Raw genomic sequence first — 14,446 nt, forward strand, 5'->3', positions numbered from 1 at the left:
TTTGCAATTTAAAATGAACTGATAGATTACCAAACCACACTGAAATGCCATATCTGATAATGCTCTCGATTACAGCACGATAAAAGAGTAGCATTTTTCCTGTCGAACCCCAAACACTCTTAGTCTTCGCCGGAAATACTGTATAAGCGCTGCTGAACTTTCGAGCGAACTCTCTCAACATGAGTAGACCAGCACAGGTTACGGTCTGTGTGTTGTGGCGTCACCGGGGGAAAAGTTAGTGTAAAAGAGATGTTACTCACACCACACGTTTCTTCTCCATTACTTTTGTACGTTTATTTGCTGATCCCAATCCGTAATCCGTTCTCCCTGTCTTTAAACAATCCAAATTACAAAATCCGTATATCCACACAAATCTACTCCATATCCAAGCCGCAAACCGTAAATCGTAATCCGTAGTCCTCTCATTAACTAACAATGTGTTACATGAACAATTCTCCTTATTTAGAAATTTCACCTTTCATATTTTCTTCACGAAAGAGCAAACCCATTTTTTTCTGTGTGTGGTGAATTGCAGAAACCTTCAGTAAACAAATCCTTTCTTTCATTCAAAAAGCACCACTGAGGGGACCTTGAAAGATTTTTCCACACGTGAATTATCCTCAGCACTGCTTCAGGACAGAGGAGTGACTGGTTGTGAAAAGCTACAGTGTCTTCTGTCATTCCTTCCTGCTGAGCTCTGAATTGAAGTGGACCAATCAGATTTTTAATGAGGATGAGCGAACAAACTTCCCCAATCTGTTACTTCATCTGTCGATTAAAAGACATTTCATAAAGTCTGCAGGACCTCTCCAGGAGCTGGGTTGCTGTACAGCCCTGCTCCAAAGCAAACATTGCCCCTGTTTTTCTGAAAGAAACTGTCACCTTTTGTAGGTGAACTGACCTTCTAGTAGGAGACAAGATATTATTGAAAAACAGTGACCATACTTTTATTTATGCTTTCTATCTACTCAAGGCACTTCTACAGGTAATAGGGACTCCCCTCCCCTACCACCAATGTGTAGCCCCCACCACCTGGATGATGCAACGGCAGCCATAGTGCACCAGTATGCTCACCACACATCTCCTATCAGAGGGGAGGAGAACAGAGTGATGAAGCCAATTCAGAGATGGGCATTACTAGGACTATGAGCTAAGTAAACCGTGTGAAAGGATGGAAATTTGTGAAAAGCATGATAAAAACCATGGGAAAACTACAAACAATCCATGCAAATATGCTGCGGGACAATTTGGTTGTGTATTTAAATTTGGAGATAAAACACTTCTTGTAAATTTTGTCGAGATCAAGCTTTGAGCGTTGTCCTGATTGATTCTTCAATTCTTACATGTATATTGTTAGAAACAGACTAGTTCATGGCCTTAACTTTGCTATATCAAGAGAAACTATATGAAATTAAAATAGAAACACAAACAAGTGGTAATCATGGAGTACAGTATGTAAACTCTTCTTCTTAGAAACAATGGGATAAATGAATGGAATGTATTTCATTTGTTAAAGTAATTCTAACAATAAAATATTAACATTCCCTGAATGTAATAAAAAATAAAGCTAACTGGGGAAAATCTTGTTTTCAGTAGTAACATCAGTCGGTTTCAATAGTCTTTACAAGCTTTTTAACTATCTCAGAAAGTAGCTTTCATTCATTTAGATTTGTCTAAAAATCCACAGAGCTTAGAAAATCAATGTCAGATTGTTGTTGTTCGTCAGATCAATATTCTAATATAAAACAACATTTTTCTTAAGTACTTTTTCTGTTATATTTTAGAAGACTCTAGGACACAGATTGCACTTTGGGATGAATAATGTTTTTCATCAATCATGCAGCTAGCAATGGAATATGAATACTTTCTGAAGCCGACACTGGAAAATGAATGTACTTGTTAAAATAGAATCCTATTTTGCTAATAGATATTTATTTACATTTTGAATAATCAGAATTCTAGAAATTCTAATTTTCTTGAAAGTAAATAAAAGGTGTTTAGAATAAAGTTTTCCTGATAAGGATCATTTACCGCCATAGAGACACAGCTTATGAGCCTCTATGAAAAAACAATAACACAGGCTGGTGGTAATCGCATCCAAAATTGTCTGCCACCATGTTCTGCTCTGAAAATCACCATCTCTGCTTCAAGCACTCTTTACCATGAAGTGAGGAAAGTAGGGACTAAAAATATCCAGATTTAGGAATTTATTGTTTGTCCCCTTAGAGTACAGATAATGTACAGAGCTGTGAACAAGTCTAAATGATGGTTCTAAAGCCATTTATGAGCTAACAGGCTAAAACACTACTACAGTACATGTAAAAAGCAAAATGTTCATTATCTATTGTTTAATAATCTAAATGTATTCAATAACAAGCGTGCAGTGGAACAGAGGCAAGAAAATGAGAATTCCTGGAGTGAAAAGTTAGCGCTAACAAGTACTCTTCACCTAATTACAAATGACTTTTGAGATACTAAACTCTCAAAAAATAGACCACAGTTTTGCTTGAAATAAGAATTACATACTATTCCTGACTGTATATATCTTTCTCTTGGAAGATGTAGAGTGGTCCTGTTGAAGTGTGATTTCACTCTTAATGTATATCATTCCACAAGTACTTGTGGCAATACTTGTGGAATAAAAGCAGCAGTGAATCTCTGCACTTTCATTTATTGTGTTGAAGCTGTGGAAGTAGAATTGATTGCATTTTAAACCCCTGAGAGATGCATTTAATGGACATGCTGGGCCACAGTCTCAATTTAAAAGGCCCTATAGAAGAGAATTTCATGTTAAACTTTTGATTTGTTTAATTCAGGGTTTGAACAGGACTACTTTTCAAATATGCTAAAAAAAGTGTGATTTCAAAAATTATCATGGAATACTCATAAAGAGTGTAGCTTAAGTGATATTTTGATACTACTAGTGATACCTAGTGGCATCAAAATGCTGATGTAAATTCATGTGAATGATAACAAATGAACAATATGATCGTGATTCATATAACATAGTCTTAATTAGAAACTGCCATAAACACTGTAATTTATATAATAGATCATACCAAAAATGATTTATTCTCTCCACATAGAGTTCTTTCTACAATTATGTACTGCCCTTCAGTGGTAATTATTAAAAACTTTTGTGTGGTGGTGAATATGGAATAATGCAGATAATATTAGTCTAGTGATGCTTTTTAGACACGTTTAGATGTAATTCAAGCCAGATGGAGAATGATGCTGTAAACAGTGTTGGTAGACCGTTGGGTAGTACTCTTCCCTCAATTGGCCTTATCCCTCCTCTTAAAGGCGCTCCGGCTCTTTCACATTTTACTTGAGGATGTGCACCTGCCTCCAATCCAGCCCCTCCTTATAAACCAGACGCTCACTCTATTCCGGGCTCTGCACTGGAAGACGGATGCCCGCCTACCACCAAGTTGCCCTTCACCCACGGTTTGGGGGCATAGGCCTCCTATCGGCATCCTGACCCAGCTGAGTCCAGGGCTCAGAGCGCCTGGCCTCATCACACCCGTTTTTGTTCCCTGTCCCGGCACCAGATCCTGTTCCGGTTTTTAACCTTGTCTTGTTTTGTCTTGGATGGTTCACCCGGTCTTTCGGACTTTCGGCCGGCTTTCTGGTTTCCCCTTTCGGATTATTTTTGTTATTGTTATTTCGCCACTTCTGATTTTTTTCCGTAAAATTTTCTTATAGCTGCGCAGAAGGACTGAGGTGCTGTAGGGTGCTAAGCAAAATCATAAAATTGTATCAGACATTTTTTTTCTTGTTGTATTTGAGCAAGCAATGTTGAACCCCCCCAGATTACTCTTAAGTACTACCTACAGAGCCTTGGTATACAGTACCAGACTAAAAAGCACAAAAGTAAATTGGATTGGATTAAGATCACATTAGTAAACAGTACAAGGTCCTAGTAGATTACGTCATAACATAATTAAAGTGCCACAACAGGGCTTTTGGTATCTTTTGTATTCAATATCTTATAAACATTAACAGAGGCAATCAAGCAATGATTTTTAAAATAAAGTACTCTTTGTGTGCTTAATGGTGCAAATGAGTAGTTTCTTACCAAATGCAATTTTAACAATTAAGAATGTTAGTTTTTCATTGTACTGTACAGTATGTCCAAAACCTTAAAAATAACCTTTAGGTCAGAGCTTTAGAGAAGAAGAATAGTCCTGAGAATAAAAACATTTAAAAATAATCTCACAGCCTTACCACAGCCTTATTGGTTACTGCACCCTGTGCTCTTACAACAGTAAATAGGGAACTATAAATATGACAAAAGCAAACTTTAAACCTTGTGAGTAAAACATTTGTCATAATTGGTCATAACTTTTTTCTTTTTTAGTTTTGCAGTAATTCATACATTCAGTATCAAAAGGTTTTTAAAGTTCTTGCTGAGAATTGTGATTAAATGGGAGAAAGTAATGCAAAACGTAGTTACGGTAAAGCTTTCATTGTTAATATGTAAAGTTAATGGTGTCAATGTGCTGTTTCATCAGTGACAAATGAACAGTCATGAGATATTTGAGAAATTATACACTGTATAATTACATTTTTGTATTTTTGTATGAACACAACAAAATTCCCTTGTTTTGTCTGGAATAGATACATCATATGGTATTTTTTGAGTCACTGGTTTAGTTAATGGTAAAAGCATTGCTGCCTCACTGCGCTGGGGCCCTGAGGTCAGTTCCAGTTCCAAACTCTATCTGTGTGGAGTTTGTACAGTATGTTCACTTGGGTTTCCTCCGACAGTGCAAAAACATACTTGTACGATAATTGGCTGGGAAAAGTGGCCATAGGTGTGAGTGTATGCATGTCTGTATCTGTTTGTCTGTCCTGCGATGGACTGGTGTCCTGTCCAGGGTGTATCCTGCCTTGTGCCCATTTCTTGCTGGGATAGACTCCGGCATCTCATGACCCTGGATTGGAAGGAGCAATTAGAAAATGGATGGATGGATTGTTTAATAAAGTAAACTTCACCTGGTAATTCACCTGGCATTTGTAATTAATAAAATGATGGATAGAAAAACAAATTGTTTTGCTGTATTACAGCAGCTTTTGTGGCTGCATGGTTAGAAGAAACTTTGCAATATACTGTATGTAGTTTAATTTATTATAAAATGGTTAATCTGAGAACAAGATAACTGTCCCTGTTAAAAGCAATGTAATGTGTTATTTTTTAACTACTGCTGTGTGCTGAATTTACTGAAAGACCCCATGATCTATCATTCATTAAACTCTTTAAACTCATATTAATTTCCTACATGAAGAATTCTTCTGCCAGCTCTTCTTGCAGCACATGCAGTTGAAACCTAAAACTCCAGCCACCCATCTTTCAGATTCACTGTTAATGAACAGTCACTACCCAGTGAATACCACAAGTTCTTCTAGACAGCTTTCAGGCTCAAGTGTCTTCCAAGCAATGATGCTGAATGACTGCTTATTTATCCATCTACTGTTTCTTTCAATTCAGGTTTGCTTATGTGGAGTCCATCCTAGCAAGCAATGGCACAAGTTAACAAGTCCATCACAGGGCAGACAGCTTATTTATGATAATCTGAATAAAGCTAACCATCAGTAAATTCTATACAGTATATTATATATCCACTACCCTGAATTGGACGAAGAGGTTAGAAAATGGCTGGGTGGATTTATTAAATAATGTATAATTGGAAAAAGTAAGAATGCATATCCAACCAAGCCAGGAATGGTAGAAAACACCAAATCTCTTCATATTTGAGCACACATGTGCTGTAAGTGAGAAATAGGAAGCAAATGCTCTGAGCATCATGTCAAACAGCCACATCCAAATGTTCAAAATGATCCAGACAGAATGTTTCTGTTTTCAGCCCACCTATTCTGGGTTCAACAAGCCATGTTGCACTGGTTTAAAACAATAATTTGAACACAAACTGCTTTCCAGTAAAGAGGAACAGCCTACTTGACTTGCTTCACTGTCAGGGCATACTGGAATGTCTCCATTTCAAAGAACGTTGTCATGTTAGTATCAGTCATGAAATTGCTTGAACAACTGATACCTTTATACAAGATACATTTGGAATGCTTCAGAGAAGTTACTGCGTTGTACATCAGGAATGTTTTTCATCTTATTGTGACTATGCTTACAACAATGCATACCATATTCTGAATGCCAAGTATTAGAAAACTAGTGCGCATGGAAACCCAGTTAGAGATTCTTCAAGTTCAGTTTATCAAAACACAATTCTGAAATTTACTACAAGCAGTTATAAAAATATATATCTTCAATGCTCAGATCAACTCTACTCGGTAGCTGGAGGAACTGCACCATTTGAATAATGATTACAACTATTGTTTCATCTCTCATACAGATTTTAATCCGTTTTTTTAAAATCCGTATCATTTGGACACATCCACTGGTTTTCAGAAAAATCTTGATCAAAGAAAGAGAAGTCATTTCTGTACTTTTTATTTTCAGTATTATAAAGTGTTAGATATTTGTGCCAGGCTTCTGTGTAAACAGTAGGCTGGTGAGGCATGAGCACATGAAAATCACAAAGGACCTCTGTACCCACAAAACAACAACCCAATATCACCTACCACTATGAGTCCCTTTAACCCTAACTCTAACCCCTTTGGAAAATGTGGCTCTCAGCCCTTCACCAATTAACTAATTATACAATAAATGCACCACTTGTAAACTTACACATACTGTATATAGACAATAGAGGCCTTAAGAACCTCTTGTGACAGATCATCTGAAACTACTATTCTTACTACAGATGGTCTGCTACAACATTTTTCAATCAAAATGCTGGAACCTTCAAAACATTTTTTATGAACTAGTAGTGACCTACTGTACTGTATGTAGACATAAACGTGATGTATTATCTTTGTCTTCCATTAAGAAGTGTGCATTATCGGTGTATTCTAACTCAAGCAGAGCATTCTTTACAGATGATGGGAGAATGTTGACAATTGTGAAGAATGCTCTCTTCTGTTAATTCATTCAGCGCCACATCTTTCAGAGTGATGCTGCTCTTTTCCTTGACATTAAAGATATCCCACTTTTCCTTTAGGAGCCCTTTGTTAAACAGAAAGGATGCCAGGTGGGAAACTATCACAATGCTGAAAAAGGAGATCAGCATGGAGACGGTTTTAAAGGGGAAATACTGCACATAGACGCCATCCACAAGCCTGCAGCCAGGGAAGTGAATTACAGGGGCAATGTTCATGATGGGTTCCCCAGCTAGGCACCTCAGTGTCAGTCCCAACACAAATCCCACGCAGGCACCATAACCATTTGACTTAGGGACAAAGAGAACGCAGAGAACCTGGGCACAAACCACAGTATACATCATATCTCCGCTGAGCAGCCAAAACACAAAGACAGAGTTGGTTGTCATTGCCAGACTCATTCCAATTGACCCAAAAAGAAGAACTGAAAACTTCACCACCCACATTATTTCGTTTTCAGATGCCTGTAAAGGGGAGGAGAAGATATTTTTAGCATGAGATCAACAATAATCTATAATACTTAAACGGAACACTTCTATGAATAAAACAAGTTATACGTCAGCAACAAAATGGAACATCATTGGAATGGTGTGAATGGTGTGAACTCTAGATGGAGTGTTTTAAGTTACTACAGTAATTTTATAAAATGTTACTTGCTAATCATATCTATTTAACTGTTCCTCACTTTTTTTCTCAAGATGTTCTTATAGATGTTTCGTGCAAACAGGGAGGCAGAGGAAAGCAAGGCCGAGTCTATGGATGACATCACTGCTGCAGCAATAGCCCCAATGCCTGCGATGGAAATGTAGGAAGGACAGAGATGCTGCAGGGTAATGGGCAGAATCATACCAGCTTGTTCTCGCTCATATGGCGTGGGCAAACCATAACTGGTCTGGTTCCAGTCTGAAACAGCAAAAGAGTGATACCGTAAGAAACTTGCATTGCTCTCAAGAAGAACCTGAGTAATTCACACTATTGACTCCATCAGCGTGTCTAGTTTTATTACCCTGAGATCATACCATAAAGCACAAGTGTCATTCAGTCTATATAGGGTTTACATTATCAATTATTAATAAAATGTCTAACCTTAATTAAAAGATGACAGTTTCTTTTTTATTCAGAAAGTAAATTTAGTTCTAATGTTCTAATTAATTTGTATCAAGACATAACAAGCAAAAAAGGATTTCTGACCTGTTGAAGCTGCTACAGCCCCAATAATCACAGAAGGAATTCCCAAGACAAAGCAGAAGATTGATCCAACATAGCATGTGACCTGTGCCTGAGTGGTAGAAGCTACTGCCAAGATCCTTTGATAAAAGGCTTGATAACATATTCCTCCCAAAGTCTGGAAAAGAATTGAAACTGTCAGCGATTGAGTAACTATATTAATGGGCTTGGAAAAACAAGCTAAACTTTGCACTGACAAGGTAAACATCTTATTTTATAGGTAACAAAATCAAGACAATCAAGAATTCTCACACCAATAGAGTATATAATCACTTGGAATGGATGATTCATCTGTCTATCTGACATTACCACGAGCAAAACATCATCCAGCCATCTCCCCAATTCTGTCGGCTCAATTTTCCCTATCCAGGGAGACTGGTAGAGTTCATTCACTGCTGTGTATGCAATGTCAGTAGATGCTGGGCTCAGAAGAGTAAATGGGACACAAAGCCACTGGAATTGGTAAGAAGAAACAAGTTCAACAAAGCAGAGACTTAAGATGACACCCTCTCCAAAAACATACAATACATTTTTTAAATTACTTGTTATCACCCTGTGTAGTTAGATTTACTTAGATAATTTGTCCAGAAGGACTGATTACAGTACATTAGCATATGCTTCTAAAAAAGATCACTATCACTGCTCATTCTAGGATTACCACTACATAGAGACTGGTTGTGTCACTGGTGCATCTGAGTAAACTTCAATTTATCATCATACAGTATAACATGACCCACTGATTGCAGGGAGGACAGAAAGTGTTTTTTAAATGATAAAATTCATACCTTAATTAGAATTGTACTTCTCTTACATTCACAATATGCAAGTACAATCACCCTAATGTGATAGTTCAAGGCAGTGACTCGTGTGCCTACAAACCTATGGGCTGTGCTTACTATTGTCTGGTACTCTAAAGTTTTACTGTGTGTACTTTTCCAGATAATCCAAAATAATGTCAGATGAGCCTTTACTTACCAGACTAAAAAGCATGAAGATGAGCTGGATTACATCAGTGTATGCTACAGAGTATAGGCCTCCTAGTAGAGTGTATAATATAGCTACACCAGCTGAGATGATGACAGAGTAATAAGATGATATATCCAATATAACACTCATGGTTCCTCCTGGAATATATTTAATTAAAAATATTAGATGTTATAATAAACAGCAAATTGCCACATATTATAGCAGGTTTATAAACCACGTTTCTTAAAAGTATTACAGTCAACAATAGAACAAATAGTTGTCTCACTCTGATCCTTATAATATGGTTATATGGAAAAGCACAGTCGTGCTTATGTGTGAGGTTAATGAGATGTATTTTTCACTCTTTGACACTTCAAAATCAAGACTTTGGGTGTGACTGTGGTAACAAGGGTTCAAAGGCAGAGGCAACATGCAAAACAACTCCCCATTGCAAGAGTATCTGTAGAGGTCTGTGACCTCTTGCAATACGAAATCCAGGGAGCCTGGACTTGTAATGCAATTCCTGCCTTTACTCTTGCAGATCATGTTTCACTAAAGCTTCAGTCACCATAAACACTGCACAGAACTAGCTGACTGGCTAAAACACACAGCAGCAGCAACAGTCTTCTGAAATGAAGCAGAGCCAATAGTGTCCCATCTCCACTAGTGCATTTTGAGGTGCTGTACATCTGGAATATCTGTGTTTTAGTGTTGAAAACTAATTTTTACCTTTCAATTTCAACATAAAACAAAAACAAAGAACCCTTTGAGGGTTACCATATAGTAATGTGAGATTTGCTGTACTCGAAAGATATAGTAATAAAGACAGTAATGAAATAATTAATCTTGGTGTTGTTAAAGGGTACATGTTAATGCCTCCCTGAGATGACTCTTTAAATTGCAAATAGTAGACAATAATGCACTTTCAAAATTACTTCACAAGAAAATGTTAATGAGCCCATGACTCTGCTTCAAAAGTTGTTCTGCTGGTCATTGCAAAGATCCTGCATAATACTGTATATGGTTATAAAGGTGCATTACTATACATTGCAGCACTTTACTTTTACTTTTAAATCTAAGGTGAGTTTCTTAAGCCCAGATATTCACACAAAAAAAGTATTGGGACTAAATTTTCAATTAAGAACAATAATTCCACTTGAATATTACTTGAATACAAGTTCAGTGTCTGTGTTGCGCAGTTTCAATCAATTCTGACAACTCTAACTGAGGACGTCCGTAATAAAATCCTAGACACTTTGTAACCTGAAGTCACCTATTGAATACAATGGGATTACTTTTTAAGCCTTGCCATTAAACAGCTTTGCGGTGTCACAAATGGTTACAAAACTAATAGGACATGACCTTTATAATTTTTTTCATTCTAGCAATTAACTAATGCTCTCAAGTTCAAAAGATTGTTTTTTAATTATTTGAAGAGAGCTGGGCAACAGAGAAAAATGTGAATTAAAAGAAAGTGCTCTGCAAAGAATTCATACATTTCGTGATAAATATATTGAGGTTAAGTACTGTTTCTTTGACATTATTTCTTTGTCTCAGCAATTGTGTAGGTAAGCATGTTGCAATACCTCTCTTATATGGATTGAGAAAACACACATAGTGGCATATTGCTTCAGCCAACCTGGTACAAGAGACTGTAATGTTAAAATTCTCTAAATGTACCCACCTAAAGCAGCCAAAACACAGGCTACCCAGAATATGTCTGCCAGCAATGCAGGAATAAAGAGTATACTTGTCAGTTTGTTCCCATACTTTAGTTGGAATGGGTCCATTATAGTGATATAATTCTTTCCTCTCACTGGTTTGGTAAAGAAAATTCCACCTGGATAAGAAACATTCATAGTTTATATTACAAGCAGATATTTCTAGTTGTACACTGTATTAGCATGACCTGTGGTTTGCAGGACTAGAAAGACTTAGATTGTATTATAAACCATATGTTGACTAATTTATGAATAAAGGTTACTGGCTCATGAACAACCATATTTTTTTACTTTTACTGTTATCAGCAACTTTATAGAGACCTCAGGATCTGTCATTTATTAAGCTGGGTGAAGAAACATTTATTCTTAATAGCTAAAAGAAATTAAGTATCAGCATATTCGCAAGCTCATTTTGCAAGCAATAAACCCACTGTCATCTGAAAGTGTCTTTTATTATAGTGTAGATCAAAGAAAATGTATCATTTATAAATGCAACAAACTCTCAAAGTTTTCAGGAAAATGACACTCTGTAGTAGGAGGTGCACTGACAATGTAATTGAACAGACATAAAATTGATTATGCCAATTAATATCTCATCAACAGGGTTCTTCCAATAGTGGGTCTGTTGTGGAAGACATAGGCTTCTACTGTGCATTGCCACCACTGCAAAGAATCCAAGCTGTATATCGGTGATAAATGAAGTACACATTCTTGTGTTGCAAAAAAAGCCATTATTAAATGAACAGCAGAAGGACAAGTTTTGTCCTGCAGTAATACTGCCTGAGGTTAAACCCACAGGTAGTGAGGCACCATACAGACAGGGTGTCTTCACCCCTAACATGTGGAGTCCAGACAAGATTCTTCTGCCCAGACCATCACACTTGAACCACCCTATCTATCTTGGTGTTGTGACTCATGATCTTCCAGAATGTGGACTATTATTGATGACCTGTGATAAGACACAATGCTTTACTAGGTTAGACACTGCTGATTGTGAGCATCCCAGACAACAAGCGTCAGTGCTCTGGCTCAATCTCCAACAATCATATGCTGTATTTTTCTAAAGTCTTGAAAGCATAAAGCACATTGAATGATACTTTTCATCTGATGCTCAGTATCAGTCACAGCTTTCCTTCTTTTTGGTATTGTCAATTCACTCTTCCTCTAACTCAGTTGTCATTTCCATTTAAAACCAGTAATTCATATTTTCTTTCAATCGAATCTATTGAATCATATTTTTCGTAAGACATTTTAAGTCAATAAGTGAACAATTATTTCTCACCCACTATCAAACTCAGGGAGTATCCAACCAGCCCAACAGACCAAGCCAGGCCCTGTGATGGGAGATAGACAATCTCAGCTGTCCCCAGGATGAAGCCGCCTCCAACCCATGTTGCTAAAACAGACAAACAAAAACACATTTAACTACAGTACTCTTGTTTGACTTTAATAAGATAATTGTTGCGTCAGCTCAATCAGGGAGTTTGATAGGGGGCAGTCTGGATAGCAATTCTAATTCTCATCTATTACTGATAATACATGTAAAAAGTACCAAGTCTGTAAATCTTACCGGTCATTGTGAAAATGCTAACACAAACATTCAAGTTTCGGCCACCAACCATGGTGACTTCGCTTTTATTTCCTGTGCATTTCTTCTCTTCTCTCTTGGACTTTCTTGAAGCCCAGATGCCAGTGGCCAGAATCACCACATAAAATATGATCACAGACACCAAACCAGGGATATTGACACTCATTGCTACACAGTGGAGCTCTGTGAATGTAGAAAGACTGCTGTTAATTTACAAGCCTCATTTGGCTACATGGACGGTTAAGGTAATTATCAATTTGATGTCACTGACTTTCACATCCAAGACCTTTAAAACTTAAATATATATAAACTGAATACAGTATGTCCTACTAAGAAGTACTATGCACTGAAACATACTAATGCAAATAAAACGTGATGAAGGATAAAAACTAAAGGATACATTTTCATGTAGGGAAACAATATATGTCACTGAAATGATCATACCATGTCATACCGTAAGACTGCTCTGCTCCCATGTTTATGAAAATGAATGTATTGTGAAGTAAAGCGTTTGCTAGGATCATTAGGACAATTAACATTTCTGGTCTCTTATTCAATAACAAACACAATAATACCCAAACCTTTTTGTCAGTATCCATTACTGGTTTGTTCTAAACAATAAAAAATATACTGTATATCTTATCTCATTTGATGGTATAACTCCTTTCACAGGATATGAAAATAATCAAAAGAAGAGTCTTACCAAATATCTGGTGGTCTTTCTTCAGAAAGAAAAGCAACCGCACAATACCTTGAGCTTTTCGGTAAGTATTCTTACTTCTGGTTCAGTTTTGGCAGGGCGTAAGGAGGTTAATTATATTTAGCAAAAGTTGCTCCTAGAAAACACAATGAGCATTAGCAAATTATCCAAACTATTCCTCTCACAATGAAAGATTTTTTCAACAGTCAGCATTAATCGGCTCTGGAACAGCTATAGTGTAATTAAATGGGTTTTTTTTTGGCTCAGAAGACTGCATTACTACAGCAACTGGTTCAAAGGTTGTAAGCTTTTTGTTTTTACTGTCGTGCATTTATGAATTAAAATCATATTGGCTTCTTAAGTCCTCTTACTGCACAATGTTCATTTCAAAACCTCAAACTCTCCTATCAGAAGTATTAACCTCTCCACTACAAGTGAATGTCTTCTAAAGGATTTATTCAAATATTACAAGGATCCAATTAATTTTCAGTAAGTTCCCTATCATCAGAAAACATCTGTTTTATGTAGCCAAATGCGTGTAAATTCATTACTCACACACAGAACAATAAAATGTGCTACATTTTCAGAAATACTTCTAGAAAACAAAAAGAACTTCATTAAGAAAGCAACACATCTCTTAAAACATAAGCAAAATGCTATACTATACCTTGCATAGACCACAAACTATTTTCTGTTCATGGATTTCCTCTGATCTGTTTTGCACAGAATATTTCTAACCTTAGATATACTATGGTGGAACAAGTAATAGGTTTATTCCATGCTGAAAAGAGAAAAGAGAAAACACAATGTTTTGGCTGTGAAGCCCTCGTTCCCGAATAAGGCATCACAAACGAAACGTTGTGTTTTCTCTCTTCTCTTTTCAGTAAGGAATAAACCTATTACTTGTTCCTTTGCAAACTACCCATGCTGACGCAGCTACCCACCTTGGATAAAGTATATCACATAACCTGTGAATCTTTAAACTTTGTAGTTAAACCAACATACACTTACAATCAGTGCCAGATGAGATATTTCTCATGAAGTTGGGAAACAGAAAACTGTAAATCCAAATGTTCTTTACTCTCACATTCTGTACTCTGCTTAATCCATCTAGTGCCCACAAATTTTCAGCTAAGACTAAATTATTTTATGGTAGAAGACGGTGCAATGATACTGAATGAAGGTTGGAGAGAAATTAACTTCTAATGAACAGAGACCCCTGCTGGTTTC

General features: G+C 36.8%; 1 protein-coding gene across 5 annotated transcripts; it reads right to left on the bottom strand.

Annotated features, from left to right (window-relative positions):
* Positions 1-6,450: 6,450 nt before the first annotated feature.
* LOC102688433 (high affinity choline transporter 1-like) lies at positions 6,451-14,406 on the bottom strand. Of its 5 annotated transcripts, none has more exons than XM_015341160.2 (10): positions 14,228-14,406; positions 13,220-13,352; positions 12,499-12,699; positions 12,211-12,324; positions 10,892-11,047; positions 9,217-9,365; positions 8,494-8,694; positions 8,206-8,359; positions 7,700-7,917; positions 6,451-7,478 (listed from the first exon to the last, which is right to left on the bottom strand). In XM_015341160.2, exons 3-10 carry the CDS (start codon positions 12,680-12,682, stop codon positions 6,933-6,935), a joined length of 1,722 nt encoding a protein of 573 aa, XP_015196646.1. In that variant the 5' UTR covers positions 12,683-12,699; positions 13,220-13,352; positions 14,228-14,406; the 3' UTR covers positions 6,451-6,932. The 5 variants fall into 5 exon arrangements, with proteins under 5 accessions (XP_015196646.1, XP_015196645.1, XP_015196647.1 ...); XM_015341159.2 differs by lacking the exon at positions 14,228-14,406 and adding an exon at positions 13,884-14,202; XM_015341161.2 differs by lacking the exon at positions 14,228-14,406 and adding an exon at positions 13,884-14,201 and having other exon boundaries at positions 8,515-8,694.
* Positions 14,407-14,446: the final 40 nt, after the last annotated feature.

This window comes from Lepisosteus oculatus, chromosome 5, assembly GCF_040954835.1.
Source record: "Lepisosteus oculatus isolate fLepOcu1 chromosome 5, fLepOcu1.hap2, whole genome shotgun sequence".
Classification (NCBI taxonomy): domain Eukaryota; kingdom Metazoa; phylum Chordata; class Actinopteri; order Semionotiformes; family Lepisosteidae; genus Lepisosteus; species Lepisosteus oculatus.